This window comes from Cyprinodon tularosa, unplaced genomic scaffold (genome assembly GCF_016077235.1).
Source record: "Cyprinodon tularosa strain WSP-4 unplaced genomic scaffold, ASM1607723v1 ctg31, whole genome shotgun sequence".
Classification (NCBI taxonomy): Eukaryota; Metazoa; Chordata; class Actinopteri; order Cyprinodontiformes; family Cyprinodontidae; genus Cyprinodon; species Cyprinodon tularosa.
In genome coordinates, this window is record NW_024039019.1 from 2424741 (window position 1) to 2447604 (window position 22864).

The 22864-nt window shown below is 37.3% G+C and overlaps 1 protein-coding gene across 1 annotated transcript; it reads left to right on the plus strand.

Annotated features, from left to right (window-relative positions):
* Positions 1-999: 999 nt before the first annotated feature.
* Positions 1000-19590, plus strand: ammecr1 (AMMECR nuclear protein 1). Its single transcript, XM_038292309.1, has 6 exons — positions 1000-2425; positions 9177-9287; positions 10595-10709; positions 11570-11660; positions 14538-14634; positions 18161-19590. Exons 1-6 carry the CDS (start codon positions 1956-1958, stop codon positions 18273-18275), a joined length of 999 nt encoding a protein of 332 aa, XP_038148237.1. The 5' UTR covers positions 1000-1955; the 3' UTR covers positions 18276-19590.
* The last annotated feature ends 3274 nt before the right edge of the window (positions 19591-22864 follow it).

Here is a 22864-nt window from a genome sequence, read left to right on the forward strand (position 1 = left end):
ACCCTCTCTGACTCCCATGGACTCTCCTGTTGGCAAAATATGTCTCACCTCATCGCTTCGTAAGAACAATAAGTCAGTCAGATCCCTCTTGCAGAGAGAGGTGGTGTCTGTTCCTGCTGTTCTATCATATTGGAACCGATTTGTGTCTGATGTCTCCTGGAAATACACTTGGCTGTTACCCAATCACTTTCTCCTCACTAACAAGGTGAAAGAAGTCTCATTCAAACTTATTCACAGGATTTATCCTGTAAAAGACTACCTAAAAAAGTTTAAACCTGATATTCCTGTGAACTGCACTTTTTGTAATCTTCTCCCAGAAACTGTAACACATTTGTTTTGGTTGTGTCCATACTCTAAGACATTTTGGTTACACTTTTGCAACTATGTGAATTCAAATATTATGAAATATTTTCAGCTTCATTGGAAAAACATTTTATTTGGCTTTCAACTGCAAAGTAAAATGTTTCCCAAACCTTTTCTTATCAATCTTTTAATTTTGTTGGCCAAATTTCACTTGCATAAATTAAAATTTCTAAAAAAAAAAAAAACGGATTTTAAAGCTTATTTAATAGAAGTCAAACAATATTTTCATACAATTCATCTTTCCTCTCATCAGAAAGCTCAAAAAACCATAACAGTCTGTTCCCAACTAGAAATTCTAGACAATTTAATGTTGTAAAAGATATATTTATTTGTATAATACATACACATATATATATGACACTCCCTAGCGCATATGTTTGTATAATTGCTTGTTTATTTTCTCCTAACTGTACTTGTTTATTGTGACATACCCCCTGGCATATTTATTTATTTGTTTGATTGTTTGTTTATATATTGTTCTGTGACTTTATGTGAAAAAAAAAAAAAAAAAAAAACCGAGCTCCCTATTGCTACGCAGTATCTGAGCGCAGATCGTTTTGTGAATCCGGTTCCGGCGTGCCGACAACACCGATGCCCACCGACTGATCGCAGGGCTTTTTTTTTTTTTTTAACCCTAACAGCAAAGAACTGTAGCAGCTGACAGGCGGATGCAGAGGGAGGGGGTTGCCGTTACAACCCGGTGGATTTCTCACGGTCGGCGGGTTTGAACGCTCTTCTGTCCGGATGATACCCCCCTTCCAACACAAAAAAATAACCTATGCTGAAAACTTTCAGCGGTCCGTTTGACGCGGGGGTGTTATTCAGATCTCCAAGCCGGTCCGAGAGCAGTCATGATGCAGGTGCAAACTGTGGGCTAACGGGCACTGAAATGACTTGTTCGGCCGCTGACGCGATCCGTTATGCCATGCCAACCCCGCATCGTCAGATGCCATTTTGCTCTGCGTTTCCCCGGCGTTTGGCTTTCTATTATTCCGGGCCTGTTGTATAATTAGAAGTTCATGGGGCGAGTAGCAAAACAAGCTGGTGCAATGAGAAGCTACGCTGTCAGTGGATCAGTGCGCAGTTTGTGTTGAAGCTTATGGGTCCTGCGTACTCGAGCCCCCGGCTTCTAGTTGGAGAGGTGTGCTGCGGGACTACAGCGGCTACACATCTGGACCGCCTGATCGCTGTCATCCGCGGCCGCATCGGACTGTGTACTCGTTGAACTTGTGTGTTTTTTTGTGGGGGGTAGAACGAGCGAGGTCGCTTCGGATGGTGTCGTGTTAGAGGGGTGTATATTTGGCTCGGACTTAGGGTGTGATCTACTGGAACAACACATCCTAAACCCCTGGCCGGGTCACTACTCAAGAAATAGACGCGTGAGCTATGAATTTTGCGTAGCCGAGTCACGCGTTTTTTTTTTTAATAGTGACATTGCAATCTTTTCCCAACTGTGGTTGTTTCTTCACCCGATTACATCGGAAATAGAGCATAAAAGAGTGAAAGTGGAGTATTGTCCGTCGTACGTCTCAGCGCAGTGGGATTTCTACGTCTGGTCGGCGTTCCCCCCCACCCTTCCCGCGGTGACGGTTATGGGTCGGAAGCGGTGTGTCGGTGCAGATTGTTCCAAGATGGCGGCCGGGTGCTGCGGGGTGAAGAAGCAGAAACTGTCGGGATCTCCCGGGTCGGGGTGTCCCGGCGGGGTGGGGGCGGGAAGCGGGGTGACAGGAACCGGACATTGTGGCTCGGAGTTGGGGATTGGCTCCTCCGCGACGGTTGCAGCAACGGCGAACGTGAGCAGAGCCAACGGCCTGGGGGGACCCGGAGGGAACATTAGCGGCGGTAGCGGTAGCAGCGGAGGCACAAACGCTCTGTCTCCTGCCCCGGCCGGTTACTCTACATCCGGCCTCTCCCCGAACCTCAGCCCAGGACCAGGTTCGGGAAGTGTTGGCAGAAAAATGGTCGTCTCAGCAGAGATGTGCTGCTTCTGTTTTGACGTGCTTTATTGCCATCTGTACGGATACCAACCTCCGAGAACACCCAGGTTTACAAACGATCCCTAGTGAGTATTTATGTCTTTTGTTTTGCTCCGTTTGAACTCTGAGTGAAATTCCCTCAACAGTTGCTTACCTGTCCAAAACTACTTGACCAATCTATGGCACTTTTTGTCCATTATATAAAGCTCGAACTGTCACCTAAAAGCACCAATTAAAAACTGTCGATTTTAATTCATAAAGTCGTATCTTAACTGGCCAAGTTTTAAGTTGGGCCTAGTCAAAAAAGGCTGTTCTGGCCTGCGGCTAAACAAACCGCACGGAAATATACAATTATTTAAGAAAGACTTCGAATAAGAAATGCCCAATATCAATCATTGCTTGATGCACCAATGTAATTTAAAAAATAAATACTAGTAAATAATCATGAAACAAAATATTTTACAGTTTTAATAATCTAAAAAAAAAGGACTATTATTAGCTCATGCTAGCATTCGCCTCTATCGAAGAGCGACTGCTTGTTCCTACAATAAAGCGGGATTTTTCAGGTAATTACCTATGTCAGTTTTCACAAATGCACGAATAAAATGTTTTTAAAAAGTGCATCAATCTTTGAATTAAGGTTTATTTTATCTAGACATTTAACCAAAGTACATTGACGTTGGCATATTGGGCTTAGCCTTGTTAGCTTAAAGCCTTGCTAGCATAGCAATGGCAGATAGCGACTCATTTGTAATTTAAATATATTTTTAAAGGCCTGTTTAATATTTTGACTAAATAACTGTTTGTATTTTCTACTCGTTTCCTTATATACTTTGTTGTATTTTAGGGACATTCTTGTAGAAATAAGGAAATAATCAGTTTTCGCCAAGCAACAAAGAACATGTGCTACATGCTAATTCCTTAGCAGTCTTAGGCTTTATGTTGAAGAAGAGATAATGCCATTGGCAGATGATAAAAACAAAACAGAAAACTGATTTTTGCAAGTAATTGATGGTTTGAAAATGTTTATTTTAAAATGATCAAAAATTTAGCCCCTGTCAATAATTTTTCTCAACAACTTTCCTGTTGCGGCCTCTATAGAAACATTTTGTTCCCTAACTAACATGACCAGGGTAATATGGTGGCATGTGACACGAAGGGTGTCTTACTCACATATTTGAGGGAACTATTTTTATTTTTCGCTTTGCAACCAGTGCTCACATTTCCACTATTTTTTCATTTATGTCTGTTAGCCTCTTAAAAAGAATGTAATCTGTGTACTATTATTTGTTGATACTGAAAAAAATGAACCTAAAAAAGACTTTTAATAGTACTTTTAATAGTTTAACTGTTATTGATCTTTTTTTTTGAGTTAATGCAATGCTTTACACAAAGAGCCTGCAAAAAGTATTCCTACTACTTGAATGTTTACTTTGTACATTTTGTCCTTTGGAAGCTTCAAAATGCAGTCTCTTTTGTTTGAGCCACTTTTAAAAGACCATTATAAAAAGGTGCATATTGTTAAAATGTAAGCTGAAAAAATGGAAAAAAAAGAGAAGAAAAATGGAGTTGCTCCACAATAAAATGTGTTTAGAAGCTCTCTAATCAGTAAATGCAGTTCACCCATGTGAAATGGAACCAAATTATCACTGACGTTTGGTTTAGGTTGCTGAATTTTGTAGGACCTCACTGATCAAAAACTAGAACCAAGAAAATCCTTCTTAAAAATCTAATATTTTGACTTATTTTTAAAAAAATACCCAAACATTCTTTAAGACCATAACAAGAATGGTCTATATTGTTCTTCTTTGGGGAAAATCAGGTATCATAACAAGGCATCGCTGTTAAAAAGGATTTTATGTTCTATATGGTTTTTGTGTGATAGTTTATATTTATGGAATTTTTTTAATAGCTTTGGATGTTAGATGGAAAAAATGATCCACATTTATGAATTTAGTACGCCTAAAAAAAAAAATCAGTGATTCTAGAAAGTTAGACATTTGTTTTTTAAAACAAAGTTAGACATCTTTGTTTTAAAAAAAAAACAGCCTCTAACCCTTTAAGCTGTGAAATAAAGGCTCACAAAGGTTGAATTCTCCTGCTTTTCCCGTCTTTGATACTATGGCATGCAGGTCATTTTAAGAATTCACTCTGTCAGCACCTCTGTCAGAGCCTAATGGTGTGGGACTGCAAAGTGGAAGGACGCAGTCTTTGGACTACCATTTTTACCTGAAGTGATTTGCATGCTTCATTTATTAATGATACTGGATGCACTGTGTTTTTGTGACCAAAAAACTGAAAAATACATATTTCTCATTTGAGAACATGTTATTTTTATTTCACCTCACTTGTTAATCAAAAGATGGTGAGATATTTAACCCTTAATGACCTACATTAGAACATTCGCTGTATTTTTTATTTTTTTTTTTACAAGCTGTAGAGCCATTTTTTTTTAAAGCATTTCAATATGTAAGACAACAGAACTCTTACATTTCAAATGAACCAACTGAAAAATTAAAATCTTTTTTTTTTGGACATATTTTCTGAATACAGAAAAATACCATCTCTATCCCTCGAAAAATTGTAATGTAAAAAACTTGGACAAAACAATTTAAAACCAGTGAAAATCTTCATTGCAGTGTGTCTGAAGCTTAATTATTTAAATACCCTTCATTTTGTAAACAGAGATTAAATGAAAATAAAAAGAAATATGTACATTGTGAAACATTTGAGAAATTATATGTACTTCTAAAATGTTTGCAGGTGTGCAATCAAATCTTTAATATTACCAGATACATATGAACACATTTAAAAGTGTAGATAATGACAGATCATTTTTGTTTGGAAAACAAAGTGTTATGAACCACAAAAAAAAAAATCAAATCATTTTTTTTTGTGTATTAAAAATTTATGGTGGTATGATGGTGATATTCTTTATCAAGATACAAAATGCAAAATTTAAAAACACAACAGGAGCACCCTAACCCTATCTATAATGAATTATTTACAATACTGGAATCGCAGGCTCAGAGTAAAGCTTAGTTTACTGTGGAAGAGTGGATCAGCTGATCCAGTCTGCCACAGAGCTCCTTGTGCAACAGATAGCTGTTTATTACAGAAATGTCCACAAAGAGATGCAGCACTGTTGGATACAACCTCCTGTTCTTTGTACTTGAGGAAAAAGAGACAATCAATTGGTCAAAAAAAGGTCGTCTACTAATTTAGTAATCAAGTAATAATTGACTGGGGTATAGCAACCCACTTAGAGCAGTAATTACATATAAATATTTTAAATTTAAGATAAAAAAACAAAACAAACTTTTTCATCTGTCATTATGCTCTATCCAGTACTCAAGTGGAAAGGTTTTAGTTTCGCCTGGTTTAATTCTGTAAAGAATCAAAGAACCTTTTGCTATCCGATTCTTAACCGATCATTTGAAAAAATGATCAACATATTAAGTGATTACTTAATCTTTAGTTGCAGCCCTAGTCTAGATTTTTTTTTTTTTTTGCATTTTTATTTGATTTATGCAAAATAAAAATAGCATTTTCAGGGGAAAAACAGTGCTCCAGGACTCGATGTGAGTACAATGTTCAATTTTTTTCCTCTATGATTTGAAAAAAGAAAATAAAAAGATTGCTCTGTCTTATTTGGTCGCAATTATCCAGGAACCTAAAATAGATGTGGAAAAGGGAGCATAGGTGCCCCTGTCAGTCAGAAAGGGTTAATAAATGCACCAAACGTTTTCCATTGAAAAATAATTATTTTTTTATTAGACAGCAACGTAAATTAGCTTTAAGAATGCTGCAGACTCTAGAAGTCACATATGCTCTTTTCAGCATAATTTCCATGAACAGCAGTCAGCAGCGCAGCCTGAATAGACTAGTTTAATACGCCACTACTTCGTGGGGCTTAAAATTTCACTGTAGCGGTTGACTCGTAAAGATGTTCAGTCACACAGTAAATTGCTGTCCTGTTCATGTTTGCCAGTTGATTAAAACACACAGGCATGCAGCCTAAGCTCTATGTTTCATCATAGGACTCTTAGCTCAGTTTACCTTTGTCTTCCAGCTCATCGTTTAGTTTTGGTGATTTGTGAAACATGCACGCTGAAATCTAAATAGCATTTATATTAAGCCGAGAGACTCTACAGAAGGAAAAAAAGTTTGATCTTAAAGTGTTCTTAAAGTGCGAAACCCTTCAGATCTGTAACATAATCGTTGTGGTGATATAAAAGTTGGATGTGAAGTGTTAACAAGAATTTTCCATGAATTTCCCAAAGCATTAGGAGCATTCAAGTTGGAAAGTGTAAGGTTACCGAATCAGTTGGTTATCTAACCGTCATAGTATTGCCTCCAACCAAAGATCAGTTTCCTGATGGATAACAAGATAATCTCTGCTGCACGTGTGCAAGCTCCATCTGGTCTGAGAAACTGGTGCGTTTGGTCTGTCATGTCCTGGACATGTCCTTAACCTCAGGGGGTGGGATGGGCTTGTCAAACTGAATTATTGAGATCAGCAGCGGCATTGGTCAGTGCTCTCTGGTAGGGTCCGGGAAACACTTCAGGGGTCGTGGATTGTTGCAGTTTTGTCACATTTTTGAAAAAAAAATCAACTATGATAGTCCTTTGTTTTAAAAGCATTTTTTTTACCCCCCTTCAGCTTAAAGTTTAAAAATCTTTTTTTTTTTTTTTAAACCTGTTCCAAAAAAATATAAACTTTTAAATTTTTTTTTTTAATTCACCTACATTTGGAGCAAAAATAAACCCCATAACAGCCATTTCTCATGGTGTCTAAGTTCAGCTGATATAGTTACTGATGTGTAGGGTTGTCAAAAGTATCGAAACTCAAAAAAGTATCGATACTGAAATGTTGTATCCGGATACAATACTCGTTTTTTAAAGTATCGATACAGTGCTACCACCAGTGGCACCTAAGCAGTCATTCATCTAAAGTGCAGAATAGAGGAAAATACACTTTCAGAACACTGTGTGATTGAATAATTCTGTGCACTTTTCAGTTTCAGACTTTTTTTGTAACAGGTGCAGCTGCTGAGAATTATTTTTGTTTCTTAACCGGTTTGGCTAGTGTCATTGTTATGTGTACAAAGCTTAGCCAAGGAAGCAACACTTGATTTTAATTTTATACGTTTTTTTATCAAGCTTGCTTAATATTGTGCACAGCATAAAACCTTTATTGTATTTATTTATTGTATTTTATTTAGTAATGAAAATATTTCTGTAGAATTTTTGAGACTTTGTTTTTATCCTTGTGGTATCGAAAATGGTATCGAGTATGGAATATTTTCCTTAGTATCGGTATCGAGTTGAAAAGTTTAGTATCGTGACAACCCTACTGATGTGCAGTTAAATAATAATAATAATAAAAAAGTTGTGTCTGAATCTAAATCTCTGTCACTAGAATCAATACATGTTTCCAGTTGTTGCTTAAGACTGTTCTTAAAAATGAAAAGTCAGTGCAAATGTAAAGAAAACACAACATATTTACCATACTGCAATTTTGTGAAGTACTGTATTATATAGAAAACAGTTCTTGTTCATTTGAAGGACTTGAATTTAAGTTTTAAATCTGAAATGCTGCATTAGATTATGAGACTGATGTAAATTAAATGTTGAAATACAAATACATGTATTTTATTTATTTTTTTGTAGTTGAGTGACAGTTGTTTTTGTGTTAAATTTTAATTAAAAATTAACTCTTGCAAATAATTAGGAAAAGGAAGGAAGGGAAATCTGATTGGCGACTGCATGATAGTTACTGGTAGCACTCTATGCTTTGCAAGATCCTTGGTTCAAATTCCTGGTTGCAACCTTTTCTTAGCATCTTCCTTGCATGCATGAGTGGGTTAGCTCCTCCAAAAATATGCATGTTGTGTTATTGCTCAGTGTAAACTGTCCTTTGTGTGAGTCTGTCCAATGTGTGTTTGTGATTATAAGATAGGAATAATTATTTAATTTCACCTGTGAAGACACCGTTGTAGTAATTACTTAAATTATGTTTTGTGACCAGCAACAGGTGGGGGAAGGGTCAGCTCACTTACTTAATGGTTTACAGTTGAAGAAAACTGGTCACTTTGGTCTCAAACGCTTTTGAACCTGCAGCAATGTTTCATTGCTCTGTTGTTCTGGTCACATAAAAAACACACCTTAGATCATCAGGAGAACCAAATCAATGAATCCACTTTATTTTACTTTTCTGAAATTATTAGATAGCAGAAAAATGTGCACTGGTTTTAATTGTTCCAACTTAAATGTAATATCAAAGCGATGATGTATTTAACTTCTTTTTGCGTAATTCTTCCTACAATACCGCCGAGCTGATTTTTTTTTTTTTACTTGGTTTTATTTTTCTTTGCTCAGTTTGCTGCCTTAATGCAGCGTTTAATTGCTCTCTTCATTGTCATTCATAGCTTTGTTTATACATCAGAGGCTGATTAATTGGTTATAAATGTAGCACCACTGCAGGGGTTTCTGTTGGGTTTTCCTCAGGCAGAGTAATCAGAAGTGATCTTTTCATAAGAAGCGGGAAAATCTCGGTTACAGCATAAAAGAGGGGAAGAAAAAAAAAATTGTCTCAGACAAAAATAGTTGGTTAAGCGGATGGCCCCAAGCAAAGAGAGAAAGGCTTTGATGAAAAATGATCTGTCATGATAAAAGACAGTTTAGCTTATTTCTATCCCATGAGGTAAGATTCTTCTGTATAAAGCAGGGGATGCCTACAGAAGGCTCTTGTGTTTTACAGAAATGTGTGTGAGAATCATTTAAGCTAAGCAAATGTAATGCATTACTTTTTTTTTTTCTTCTTCTGTCTTCCAGCCCGCTGTTTGTCACATGGAAAATAGGCAGAGACAAACGGTTGAGGGGTTGTATAGGTACATTTTCTGCCATGAATCTGCACTCAGGACTCAGGGAGTACACCCTTACCAGGTAAGCTTGAAAAGCCAGAAAAAAAAAAGATTCCTTACTGAATTAGACGGATGATATGTGGGGTTTTTGGTCAAATGTGTTAAACTGGATAAAGGGCAACAAAACCAAAGACGTTTCACCTTCTTTTAAGGCTTAAGTTTTCTTCATGCTGAGTAGAATCAGCAGCCTCTTTAGGGCTGAGCACCATGACCATACTGTTGCTGTGATGAATAATACCATCAGGGATCGTCTCCTCTCCCACATTCTTTCTGCAGCACTGCATCACCAAACATACAGTTAAGGACAATTATCTTCAGCACAATGGATCCTGTGCCAGATGGCGTGGGGCCCCCTCAGAGGCCTGATCTCAACTAGATGAAGTCAGTTTGTCAGTCACTCTATAGACACTTGAAATAATCTCATTTGGACATAATCAGCCTGTAAAACGTTACACTTGATCGTTTTTATTTTTGGTTTGAAAGAAGAGGCCTTGAAGCATTCAAACTGGGCCTTTTCACAACTAGGTCTTATGATTGTTTCTTTTGTGGAGTCCCATTTTTTTTGTAATTTTTACTTTTTAAAACATCCAATTTTCCCTGCAGATGTATGTGAGTTTTGGATTAGCTGTGCACATGGCCGCCTGCGTGCACTGTCACTTCCATGTAGGTCGATCTGCAGACTTGCCGGGTTCCAAATTAACACCAGCTCAGAGCCAAATGTTGATAATATGGCAAGAGAAGATGTGTGGCCTGCTAAGTAGCTTCAAGCTAAAAGCCCTTTAATCTTTTATGTTATAATCCTTCTCAATTGAAAGTGTATGATCCTCCTTCACTGCCAACCCTGCAGAGATAGCAGGAAATGGGATAAGATCAGCACGGCACCCGGGGGTTAATTTGCTTCCCGGAGATTTTCAGTGGTTTTTGGGATCATATTGGGGCGCCATGTTATGTTATGGGTGTGGAATCAACATTCTTTTGACGCCTCAAACCTGAATTAAACATTCCTCTTCTTTGCACATCTATCAGTCCTTCAGATGCTCTGATAAAGCTTGATTAGTTGTGGAGGAAATGGAGGAAACTTCTTTTAAAAGCTGGACTTTTTTCAACTTGAAGCGGTGCAGCTGTTAAGCACTTTGTTTTCTTTAAATGTTTAAAGATTTCTTTTATCCTACTTTTAAATGTGAAAGTGCATTATTCATCACTTCGTTTGTTCCCATTAAGTCCCACACACAACGATCAAACAATTAAACTGTTCAAACACTGACTTATAGTGGCTTTTATCTGTATCCTGCTCTAATGCTCGTGCTTTTTTTTTATCTTCGTCTGCAGTGCCCTTAAAGACAGCCGCTTCCCCCCTATGACAAGGGATGAGCTGCCTCGCCTCTTCTGCTCAGTGTCTCTTCTCACCAACTTTGAAGACGTCGGTGATTACCTTGACTGGGAGGTGGGTGGTTTCGCAAAGCCATTGGTTCACATTTCTGAGAGCTTTTTCTGAAGCTAATTGCTTGAGGTTATTCTGTGGTAAGTCTTGTGAAATGCCAAAACATAAAGCAATATACATAACCAATGCCTTACAACAAAAAAAACAAAAAAAAAAACACATCAACTTAAGCCAATGCCTGTTTTATTTATTGGGATTTTATTGGAACCAACAGATCCATGCATTTTGTTTGCATTATTTTGAAGTGGGAGGAAAGTAACATGTTTTTTTTTGTTAAATACTCAAAGAAAATCTGAGAAGTATTTAGTCCTGTTGGAATTAATGATATTCAGCAGTAATCCATGAAGTAGAGAGTCCCCATGTCTGTAATGATAATAATAAAAAACAGACAGATTTACATCAGAGTTCTATTACAGTTCTTTAATTCAGTTAAAAAGCTATTGCAAGTGAACCTACATTCATTGTCCAATCCAATGCTTTGCTGCTAAGAATCAGTAATATTCTTTTGATAATTAAAGACTTTCAGCTTTAATTAAAAAGTTTTGAAAGCACCATTCTTTAAGATTTTTCTTCTACCTAGTCTGAAATCTACAAATCACTTTCTTTCCACTTCTTGTACCCTCCCTATATGTCGTTTGCATAAAAACTCAACACACAAAATACTTTGTGGTTGTAATGTGATACATTATAAATTATACGAATTATACGATAAAAGAAAGGTTAGAAACACATGATAATGCATTTAATTTCTATTGTCTATTCATTAGAATCCATACACCCAGTTGGTTTCCCTCAGGTGGTGTTTTAGCAACTCATTTTTTGATGCAATTGTCTTGTTGTCTTTTGCCTCCCTTTGCTTCTAGGTGGGTGTTCATGGTATAAGGATAGAGTTTTTCAATGAAAAAGGATCAAAGCGTACCGCCACCTACCTACCAGAGGTTGCAAAGGAGCAAGGTCAGCTTTTTTTGTCTGTAAAGTGGATTCATTATGCAAAATTAACTTTTTGTAAATTCTTTACTTCTATTTGGCTTCTCGATATGTCAGTGTGGATTAAAAAAAGTTTTCTTTTGCATTATGTAATGTTTAGTTAGTGACTAAAGCAAGCGGTTTCAAAAATGTCACAATGGCGTCCAAATCATTGGACTCGCCCCTAGCCTTGCAACACTAGCTAACTAAAATGATAGCATGAATACAAAATATAACGCATTTACCCTAAAGTTATGATTATTATTGTTATAAACCACATACCCAACATTACCATTATGACGTGCCAAAATGGGAGAAAAAAAAAATCACAGAACGGCTTAAAAGAACTAGTGGTTAGTATGATGCTAATTGGTATTAAAAATTCTATAAAAATGCTAGTCACCATGGTTTCATTTTTCCCCTAACTTAAAATAACGAAAATGTCTCCAAGTAGCATCTGACTGAAACAAATAGCAGGGTTTTCATGGTCATTAGAAGTCATTAAATAATTTTTTTAATTAAGGCTTGAATTGGCATTAAAATGCATTAAATGTGATTATTAATGGAATTTAAAATGCTTTATTTAGAAAAAAATATATTTATTAAATGATATATATATACAGGTGCTGGTCATAAAATTAGAATATCATGAAAAAGTAGATTGATTTCAGTAATTCCATTTAAAAAGTGAAACTTGTATATTATATTCATACATTACATACAAACTCATATATTTCAGATGTTTATTTTGTTTAATTTTGATGATTACAAATGACAACAAATGAAAATCTCAAATTCATCATATCAGAAAATTAGAATATTACTGAAGACCAATAAAAACAAAGGATTTATAGAAATGTTGGCCAACTGAAAAGTATGAACATGAAAAGTATGAGCATGTACAGCACTCAGTATTTAGTTGGGCCTCCTTTGGCCTGTATTACTGCAGCAATGCGGCGTGGCATGGAGTCGATCAGTCTGTGGCACTGCTCAGGTGTTATGATAGCCCAGGTTGCTCTAATAGTGGCTTTTAGCTCTTCTGAATTGTTGGGTCTGGTGTATTGCATCTTCTTCTTCACAATACCCCATAGATTTTCTATGGGGTTAAGGTCAGGAGAGTTTGCTGGCCAATTAAGAACAGGGATACCATGGTCCTTCAACCAGGTACTGGTAGCTTTGGCACTGTGTGCAGGTGCCAAGTCCTGTTGGAAAATGAAATCTGCATCTCCAAAAAGTTGGTCAGCTGCAGGAAGCATGAAGTGCTCTAAAACTTCCTGGTATGTGGCTGCGTTGACCCTGGACCTCAGAAAACACAATGGACCAACACCAGCAGATGACATGGCACCCCAAACCATCACTGACTGTGGAAACTTTACACTGGACTTCAAGCAACGTGGATGAAGTGCCTCTCTTCTTTTCCTCCAGACTCTGGGACCTTGATTTCCAAAGGAAATGCAAAATTTACTTTCATCAGAGAACATGACTTTGGACCACTCACCAGCAGTCCAGTCCTGTTTCTCTTTAGCCCAGGCAAGACGCTTCTGACGCTGTCTGTGGTTCAAGAGTGGCTTGACACAAGGAATGCGACAGCAGAAACCCATGTCTTTCATACGTCTGTGTGTGGTGGTTCTTGAAGCACTCACTCCAGCTGCAGTCCACTCTTTGTGAATCTCCCCCACATTTTTGAAGGGGTTTTGTTTCACAATCCTCTCCAGGGTGCGGTTATCTCTCTTGCTTGTACACTTTTTTCGACCACATCTTTTCCTTCCCTTCGCCTCTCTATTAATGTGCTTGGACACTGAGCTCTGTGAACAGCCAGCCTCTTTAGCGATGACCTTTTGTGTCTTGCCCTCCTTGTGCAAGGTGTCGATGGTCGTCTTTTGGACAACTGTCAAGTCAGCAGTCTTCCCCATGATTGTGTAGCCTATAGAACTAGACTGAAAGACCATTTAAAGGCTTTTGCAGGTGGTTTGAGTTAATTAGCTGATTAGAGTGTGGCACCAGGGGCCATCAATTTTGAACCTTTTCACAATATTCTAATTTTCTGATATGATGAATTTGAGATTTTCATTTGTTGTCATTTGTAATCATCAAAATTAAACAAAATAAACATCTGAAATATATGAGTTTGTATGTAATGTATGAATATAATATACAAGTTTCACTTTTTAAATGGAATTACTGAAATCAATCTACTTTTTCATGATATTCTAATTTTATGACCAGCACCTGTATTTGCAAATATGCAAATATCTTGCTAAATATATTTGCATATTTGCGTGGAACTGCTTCCGGTTGAAAAGAAGCTCAAGGCGGAGAAAAGGCTAGAGAATGGGAAAAAATATTTCAACAACAGTGTCTGGAAATCGAGGAACTGCTGAGGGTAAAGATGAAGAAGGAATTTGCCGTGTATAAATGACAGTCATGGCTACTTGTTGATGGAATTAAAATTATTTCTAAGAGCATTAAAAGAGAATTAAAAAGCATTAAATTAGAGTTGCTCATTCATGTATAAACCCTGAATAGAAACCAATAGAAACGTGGCTGTATGCATTGCTCTGGAAACTTCTATGCTTGTCCTGTAGCAATAGGACTTGCTTAACATTTAAGAGCCGCTTCTTTAGCTTCTGGATCTGACTTGTGTTCAAAGATGTACAATTCACCATTGTGCATAAAAGAGACGGAGCCAAAAGACTGAAACAAACGGAGTGAGTTTAAGCTAAAAAAAATGGTAATGGATTGTTTTTTGTTTTTTTCAGGCCATAGACCTCTCCTAACTTGTTTAAAATTATGCATAATAGCCCCCCTATAGCACAGCTGTGCATGAAAACATAGTCCCACATGTGCTATTCTTTTTCTTTCTAGGTTGGGACCACATTCAAACCATAGATTCTTTACTACGAAAGGGAGGCTACAAAGCTCCCATCACAAATGACTTCAGGAAGACCATTAAGTTAACCAGGTATGATTTGAACCTACCTTATCAACAATATTTGTTTCAATGTGTTCTTTATCACCCAGATGCTTAACATTTTCAACTAAATAAATCTCGATTGCAGTGTAAATTGTAGTTGATGATAAAGCTGATTGATTTGTTTCTTTAATGTAGACAAAAACTTAGATAAAATTATCTTACCTGCAAGAGTTGCTTGCATGAAACGGAGCCATGGAGATAGGAGAGTTACAACAGTTAGCTGATCATGCTAGCAGTGCTATTTATCAGAGCATGGATACTTCTATGGTGTTACTTTTTGGAAAGGTTTAGCAGTTCTAAGGAATTGGGGTTTACATGATCTGCTCAGTGGCTCAGGCACCAGTGGAAGTTGGTTTCTTTTTTCCCCCCTTAAATTGAACCAATTTGGGAAACTTTACGTGGCTTTTAAAGCTAACATTGTGCAAAAATAATTAAGTGCGCTACATTTAGTACATAGAAAATGATATTTAGGTTGCTTTGTTTGTCTTTGATCATGTAAACAAAATTGAACATCTATAAATATTACATGAGTCAGACCCCAGATTAAAATATACACACGGCTAGCAGAACTAGTATATAGAGTAAAACCTCTCAATCGGCAAGCTTTTTTCGAACGGTTGTGTATTTTGTGAAATGATTATCAAAAGTATCACGTCTATCGCTGATCTACATGTATTTTACACGGCTGAACTATTGGAGGCCCTCGCAACCTAACTAGTGACAGGACGGTTAAGATAGGCTGCAAGAATGAGCCCAAAAATATCCAGGTTTTGTTAGGCTAATATTTAAATAATCTGTATCGGCTGTAAAAGACCTGCATCGGTTGATGATGACTGAACGTCATCAGTGAAAAAACACTCAATTATAGACTGTAATGTATTGAAATATTGGAAAAAGTTTTAAAGGTGTCATATTATAACACATTTGAAAATAAATATTAACAGTGAGGCCTCCAGAGCATGTTTCTAATGTTTAAACAGGAACATTCCTGTCAGATTGGGCAGACAGAGTGTGACCAATAACCTCCCCATTCATACCTCTTCTAAACAACCTGTTTTGGCTTTAAATGCCTTCATAATGATGACGGCTGAAGAACGGCGTCGATCCCTTATCCATACAGGAAGCACGTACCATCAGCTCCTTTGCACAACCAGATATACATCCGGGTCGCCCTCGATTTTATTTTGTGAAAAAAGACCTAAATTACATTTTTCTCTCCCCAAAAATGGTAAGCATACTAAACTATAATGTAAATTATATTATTATATAATTAAAGGTTAATAATTTATTTCCTGAGGAAATAGCTATCTTAAAATCCTTTCTGTTTTTTCACTCATCTGTGCCCGATCTGAATAGGAAATGGGATCCTACGCTACTTCCGGGAGCTAACTTTTTTCGCTTTGGATTTAAACAAAAATCTACTCTTTTTGAGTTTTATTTTTTCCTTTCCTGTTAACATTATGGTGAATAGTGTGTAACCTAAAGAAAGAAACAACTAAAATGCAGATAAACATGGTTTAATCATACTACTACTCAGAGCAAGTCCAATGATGAAGTCACACAAAAAGTTTTCCAGAGAATATGTAAAAAGCATCAAAATTGTCTCAGAAAAATCCTAAAATGTTTTTTAAAGATATGTATTAATGTTATTTCGTGAGTTAAGATTAGGAATAAGTAATTTTAGCACCATAATTACATGAATGAAACGGATATATATCTGGTTGCACATGCGCAAATGAGCGGTTTGTACGGATCGTGCTTTCGGTTTGGATCGAGTAGTTACAAGCGGAATGATACAGAAGACAAAGACCAACCATAACCGTTAAGTTTGTACAGAAAGCACACAATATGAGCAGCTTGATCACAAACCACTCATTGCCATTAATTTATTATGTTAATTATGATCGGAAATACAGGCAAGTCTCTCTAATTATCTCAACACAGAGCATGCCTTCTGAATATAGAACAATCCCATTTTCAAGGAACCAAACAACCTTTCAATAAAATAAACAGGTAGCCAGTTAGCCTGAGCTGCTATGGCCTCTGTGCAGTGATGAACTAACCAAGTTGCTACTAACAAGAACTAATTTAACGCAAGCACACAATCAGAATTACTGCAGATATCATGTTAGGAAAACACTGTTTGAGAAGCACAAATATTATCCACCTTATTTAAAAACCTGCTTAAAAAAACAGCCGAGGACACAAACGTTAGCTGCAGTGCTAACATGTTTACAGGTTGAGCAGTCCAACACAATAAAGTCATGTCCAGCTCTTACCTACACAGCTTTGTAATGGACAGTTGGTATCGATTTACTCTTCAATTTAAAGAATGTGGAGAAGCCTGCTTGTGAACACCCATTTTGTGAAGCACTCCTCTCTGAAATGCTTTAGCTTAAGCATCCATCCTCTGAGTGTTTTTATTTTGAGCACACAATAACTAAGAGGTGGAACAATGCGGGCAGAGAGGGGGAAATGGAACCTTATGTACAGGCTTCAGGACACATGTGACTGTTCGAAAATGTTTCCAAATAAAATGTTGCATAATATGGGACCTGTAAGATACATATCACCTCTATTGAATGAAATTATACTCTAATATATATTTATATTGAATTATTGTCCCCCCTTAATTGTGCAGAAAGATAATTGGCTACATTTTTCAAGTCCCGTCTTAGGCCTTATTTGCACACATTTTTATTTATTTGGTTAAACAGAAAAATGTGTTTCTACTGCTCTTGCAAAATGTTTCTGGAAGAAAAAAAAGGCACATTTTGAACACTGATTACATAGTCTCTTTCTTGTCGTCAAACTTGCCGGACTGTCTTGATTTCTGTTGAAATGTTCAGCTTGGAACCAAACATTGATCCTGCCTTTTATGTACAGTTCAGTCAGGTGGTCTTTGTGTGGGAGTAGTGTTATATTTGTGTGCACGTTTAGTTAAAATGAAACATACCTACTAGTTGCAACGTTTTCGGGTATGTAGAAATGTCACTTACACATTTTGTTGATGGAGATAGAAAAAAGATCATGTTTGCACAGGAACATTGTTGTTTAATAATGCTGTCTTATTTTTTTAGCTCACCACAAAGGTCTTATACTCATTCTAACTTGGTTAGCTTTGTTCTTTGAGCCCCCAGTTTGATAAATAGATGGAATAAAGACCCCCTTTCTTTAATTTCCATCTGAAAATGTACAGCAAAAATATATTCAAGTAATTCTACAGTTAACAGGTCTCAATGCAAACTTTTGCTACCTGTGTTCAGGTAGTGTATAAAAGTATAATGTTTTAGTGAAAGCAATAGTGCAGATGTTACCGTGCGGTTAAAACTAACCTGGTCCAGTATGACTTATAATGAATAAAACATTAACCTTTTGAATTTAACGGCAATAAATGGCTTGCGGTGACCCATCTTAAGGCTCCACCAAAAAGTGCATTGTGGACATTTTGTGCATTGGAACACCGATGCTTCTCAGAGGACAGACTAAGCTTTCTCTCTCTCTGCTCTTTCAGGTACCATAGTGAGAAGATGACAATGGGTTATGCAGAGTACATCGCCCATCGCCAGCACCACCACTACCAGAATGGCATCGGGCACCCGGTGCCGTCGTATAACCATTATTCCTGACAGCGAGCCGCATGACCAATCATTGGACCTCTCCGCTGACCTTTTCCCAGGAGAGCCCGCCCCCTCCTGGTCTAGCTATTTCTACTACTGTACCATTTTATGATGATAGTTTCCGTTGCCATGCTGGCCGTCTCACAGACGTTGACATGGCAACGGGTGGCAAGGAAGCATCATTCGATTATGGCAAAAAGCCATGTTTTTCCCTTTTGTTTGCCTGTGGCTGAGCTTTTGCAGCATATGTAAACCAATATCTTTAACCTCCCCCTCCCCTCGCTCATTTTATTTGGAAAATAAACCAACGTTAAACTATTATTTTTGCATCCTTTTAGCAGACCTAACCATTTATATGATTCTGTGGATGGAAGCAAGTCTCCTTGGGCGGATTTAGGCTTTGCTCCAATTATACATTAACTAACACATTTATATTTTCTTCTTCTGTGTTCTGTTTCATCCTTTATCCTTTACTATCCAGGCGTTTAATATCATGTAGCAAAGGCAACTGCAGTTTAAAAGGCTGTGTCATCATTTATTTCAATTCCTCTCAAAAACTTGACAGCCGAGGTCGCTTTAGCCTTGTAAACTCTCGTAGTTTCATAGTTTGGAAATGTATCAGGATTTATGTGTATTCCAAAGTGTAGATAGGATTGTGGCGCCTTTCGGTCAGCCTGTTGCTGACGCCGTTTATTGATTTGAGTCACAATCGAGTGTATTTGTGCGTTTCGCCATGTGTGGATTATAGACATCGCTTTGTCACAAGAAAACCAGTAGAATAAATCAGAAATTTAGTTTTTGCGTAAAGTTTAGTCAGTGGATGAAAAAAAGAAAAAAAAAGAAACGTTAGATTTCAACTTCTTTTTTGAAACTAGATTTGGTTTATTGTGTTGGAGGAAAAAAGTCAAGGGGCGATGGAGAGAAGTTTTTTTTTCTTTTACTGTCAGGGAAGTGTTTAAAAAAAGTTAAAGCCATATTCCATATTCCACTTTTTGTCAGTTATTGCAAGCATTTGGTGCTGAGATATTCCACTCTGTTCTTTCACTTCTGATGTCCTTAGGAAGAGGTTATGGGTGATGTCACGCATGACGATGTGAGTTGATCAAATGTTTGTGTCATTTAGAACTGCGTGTAAATCAAGTGAGTGAAACCCGGAGCGGTCGATGACTATTTAGGATCGTCCAACCGGCGCCGCAACCGTTCTCTTCCCTCTCCCAGTGAGATCCGTTGATCCGTGTGTCTGCAGGACAGGGAATGTTCTAATTTGTGGTCTTTTTGGTCGAAAGGTTACAGATCAGCAGTTGTCTATATATATATATATATATATATATATATATATATATATATATAAAGATCTTTCTTAGGTTGTATAAAGCCAGTCCTTATCCAAATATTATCCAGGTGGGAGTTAGACCAACACGCGCTCTGCTAGTTAGACGTACTTTAACGAATGTTTGATCCGCTGAGGATCACCACGTTATCGTTCTGCTCGTTTTTTGTTTTCCGTTACAAACTGGAATTTTTTGAGAGGGTCTTGTTACTTGACCGACGTCTTGTGTCGTAACAGCCTTTTACTAACTGACAGGCTCTTTTTTTCTTTATGCAAAAATGTCAAGGGCTTTTGGCACTCCATCCACAGTCACCCAGAAATATCCCAGACTTCAGTTGTGTTGCCTTAAACGATTTTTTTAAACGATGGGCCAGGGGGAAGACGCTGAGTGTTCCTCTCCTTTCCCAGCTACTTGAACGCCACACTTAGTAGAGATCAGGGGGGCTACCAAATCAGGCGTCGGACGCTTTCTTCAACATACGGTAGATGCAGCGCACCGGTTGCTCATATCCTACGCTTGGGTTTTCTCATGTAACCGTTAAAAGGAAATGCTATCTTACACTACAGAAGAAGGGACAGTCAGGCGTCTGCTTTCCTGGTCCATTAACTATAGCACAACCTGAATTTCTCTGCTGCAAAATCAAATTGACCATGCTCTTTTACATATATGTCTTTGTATACACATGCAATGTATTTAGTTGCATGTATGTATGAATATGAGACCTATGGTTTTTATCCATGATATGCTTGATCTATGGCTTAGACACTCTTATTAACCATTAAGAGATTTAAAAGACAAATATGGTGCTATCGGACCTCATATTGGGGTGGTCACATCTCGTGACTGGTCATGCGGACTCATTGATCATATCATATACTTAAAGATGCGACATGTAAGATTTTCTCTGTTAGTACCTTGCTGTGAACCAAGTGGCGTTTTAATACCGAAGGACGACTCGGAACGCAAACAGCCCTGGAAATCAGCTCATTTGTGATGGTGGACGTGGGCGACATGGGGATCAATTCCATACTGGAAAACAAAACGACATTCTGTCTTATGATGAAGAAAGACTCCTCCAGGGCTATGGAATGTACTGTTAATGGTAGAGCAACTTAACAGTGAATCTGTCATAGGAGAAAATCCTACATGTTTACCTTTTACAATCCTTGAAATATGCAGATTTGTTCAACAGGTGTTTTTTTTGTTGTTTTTATTTCTATTTTATTTTTTTCCTAACAGTGCAAGTCAACACTGTGCAGGTTTGAAAGGACAAGAAGTCACACACTTACCTCCTGTCACCGGTTACTCCCTTCACTGTGGCCCAACCTCATGGCCTAGTTTGTCAAAGTTTGATGCATGTCGTTCACTGGCATATGGTGGGAAGATCCGAGGTTCCTGGTGTATTTTTTTTGTTTTTCAAAGCTGCTGAATCAACTAACCTCTTCTCAAAGGGCAACATTTACGTTGTTTACCTAGTATGAGGTCCTGTTGCTAAGGCCGTTTGAGCGCCTCTTTAAACCTTACTGAAGGGCAGCATCACCTCTACAGAGATGACTTTTTGTTGTTGTTGTGTAAACAGAAAATACCCCAACAGTTGGAAGCATTGATACCTCAAGGAATCGTAAGGAACGACATTGGTAGACTGTTGTAGCAGATCGTGTGTTTTGGTTCCATACCTGGGTTTGGAGTTCAGCCTCGGCATTCCTCGTGCGGTCATCCTCATGTCGCGCGGAGTGCTCTAGCTCTAGTTACCTTCGTATGTTCGACTGAACCAAAGATGCCAGCGGCCATGCCCAAATGCTGCTTTTTTTTTTTTTTTTTTTTTAGGCCTGGCTTCCTGTCCTTCCAAAAAGAAAAACAAAAAAAAAACATCCCTGCTCATGATTAACTTTTTTTTTTTCTTGTGTGTGTGATTTCTGACTTAAGCAGCCCAGTTTTGTCAATGATTTTTCATTGATTCTGTCTCTGAGGCCGTTCATGGCATCAAGACGGTGAAATTGGATGCAAATTGTTGTTACTTGTTTTGTTATTAGTATTATTATTATTGCTATAATTTTTCAAAAAGGAAAAAAAGAAAATCCCATGGTGTGCCTCCTAGCTTTATGGGTTTATAACTTTTTCTTTCTTTCTTTTTTTTCCCTAAAGACCAGCAGTTATACTTTGTATAAAAAGACGGATTTTGTTCCTTATTTTTTATGCCATTAAAAATGAAAAGGCCTGTTTTTCTTTACTCGACCCAGTAGCTGCACTGGTATACAATCGCACTGATAGAATTATGAAAAAGAAATGAATCAATAATAATAATGATAATGACAAATAAGAACTACAATAAACTTGTGTTTGAAGCTTTTATTAAAAAAAAAGTAAAAAACAAAAGACAATAAAAAAATGACTGTTTTTGTACATCAAAATAAATTTTTTTTCAAAGGAATATTTTGGATCTAGTTTCAAACTTATTTTAGTGGTTTTCTATGTTCTGAGAATTTTGAGACACACTTCTAAGACGTGTCGCTGTACAAAATGACTTTCTGTTGCAGTGGCCTGATGGGCTTGGAGGGTTACCTGGTGTAACTCCTCATACCAACTTTTATTTCCTTTGTCGATTTTTGGAACTTATTTTTTTTCTCTCTCTGCTTTAGTACTCTGAAGAAAAAAAAAATTTGATGGAAAAATATGAATTGGGAACTTTGATTCCATCCCTGTAGAGCTAGACCCTTCCTTCTTTCCCAAATGAATTGCTGTTAGTGTGACGGGACTTGGAAATGGGCATTTATGATGGTATGACTCCTAATAGAGTAAATCTTAAAAAGAAAATAAATTGTGAAGAAGACTGATAAAAAAAATTCTATATATATCGATTGGTTATCTGTAAGCAATGGATGTGAAGATAATGTAGTTTTAAACATTGTTACCTTTTAAGATCATTTATTCAATAAAAAAAACCGACTCAAACTCGGTTAAACGTGTCTTCTTGTCTTACAGCACATCTGCCAATGAGATGAGGACAGGTTACTTTAGTTTAATTGTGACTGACAGGAACAAAGACATTTATTGGTTTAATCGGGTCTGAGGATTAGAGGTAGATGCATGAAAGATGTAGAGCAATGATTCCTGTTGCACCAAAAAACAAAATACTTATTTTAATCAGAGTATAACTTCAAGACCGTAAAGCTCCTGCTGTATTAATCAGTTTCAGCTGTTTCTTTTTTTAATTTAGGGATGAGCATCCTGTGAAGAGACCCCAGGGCAGGAAGGGCCACACCTCTA

Bases quoted from the DNA above. Each gene is read 5' to 3' on its own strand.
- ammecr1 (XM_038292309.1), top strand. From the start codon at position 1,956: ATGGGTCGGAAGCGGTGTGTCGGTGCAGATTGTTCCAAGATGGCGGCC. The intron at 2,426-9,176 runs GTGAGTATTTAT...TCTGTCTTCCAG, and splicing joins AGGTTTACAAACGATCCCTA to CCCGCTGTTTGTCACATGGA. The intron at 11,661-14,537 runs GTCAGCTTTTTT...TTTTCTTTCTAG, and splicing joins AGAGGTTGCAAAGGAGCAAG to GTTGGGACCACATTCAAACC.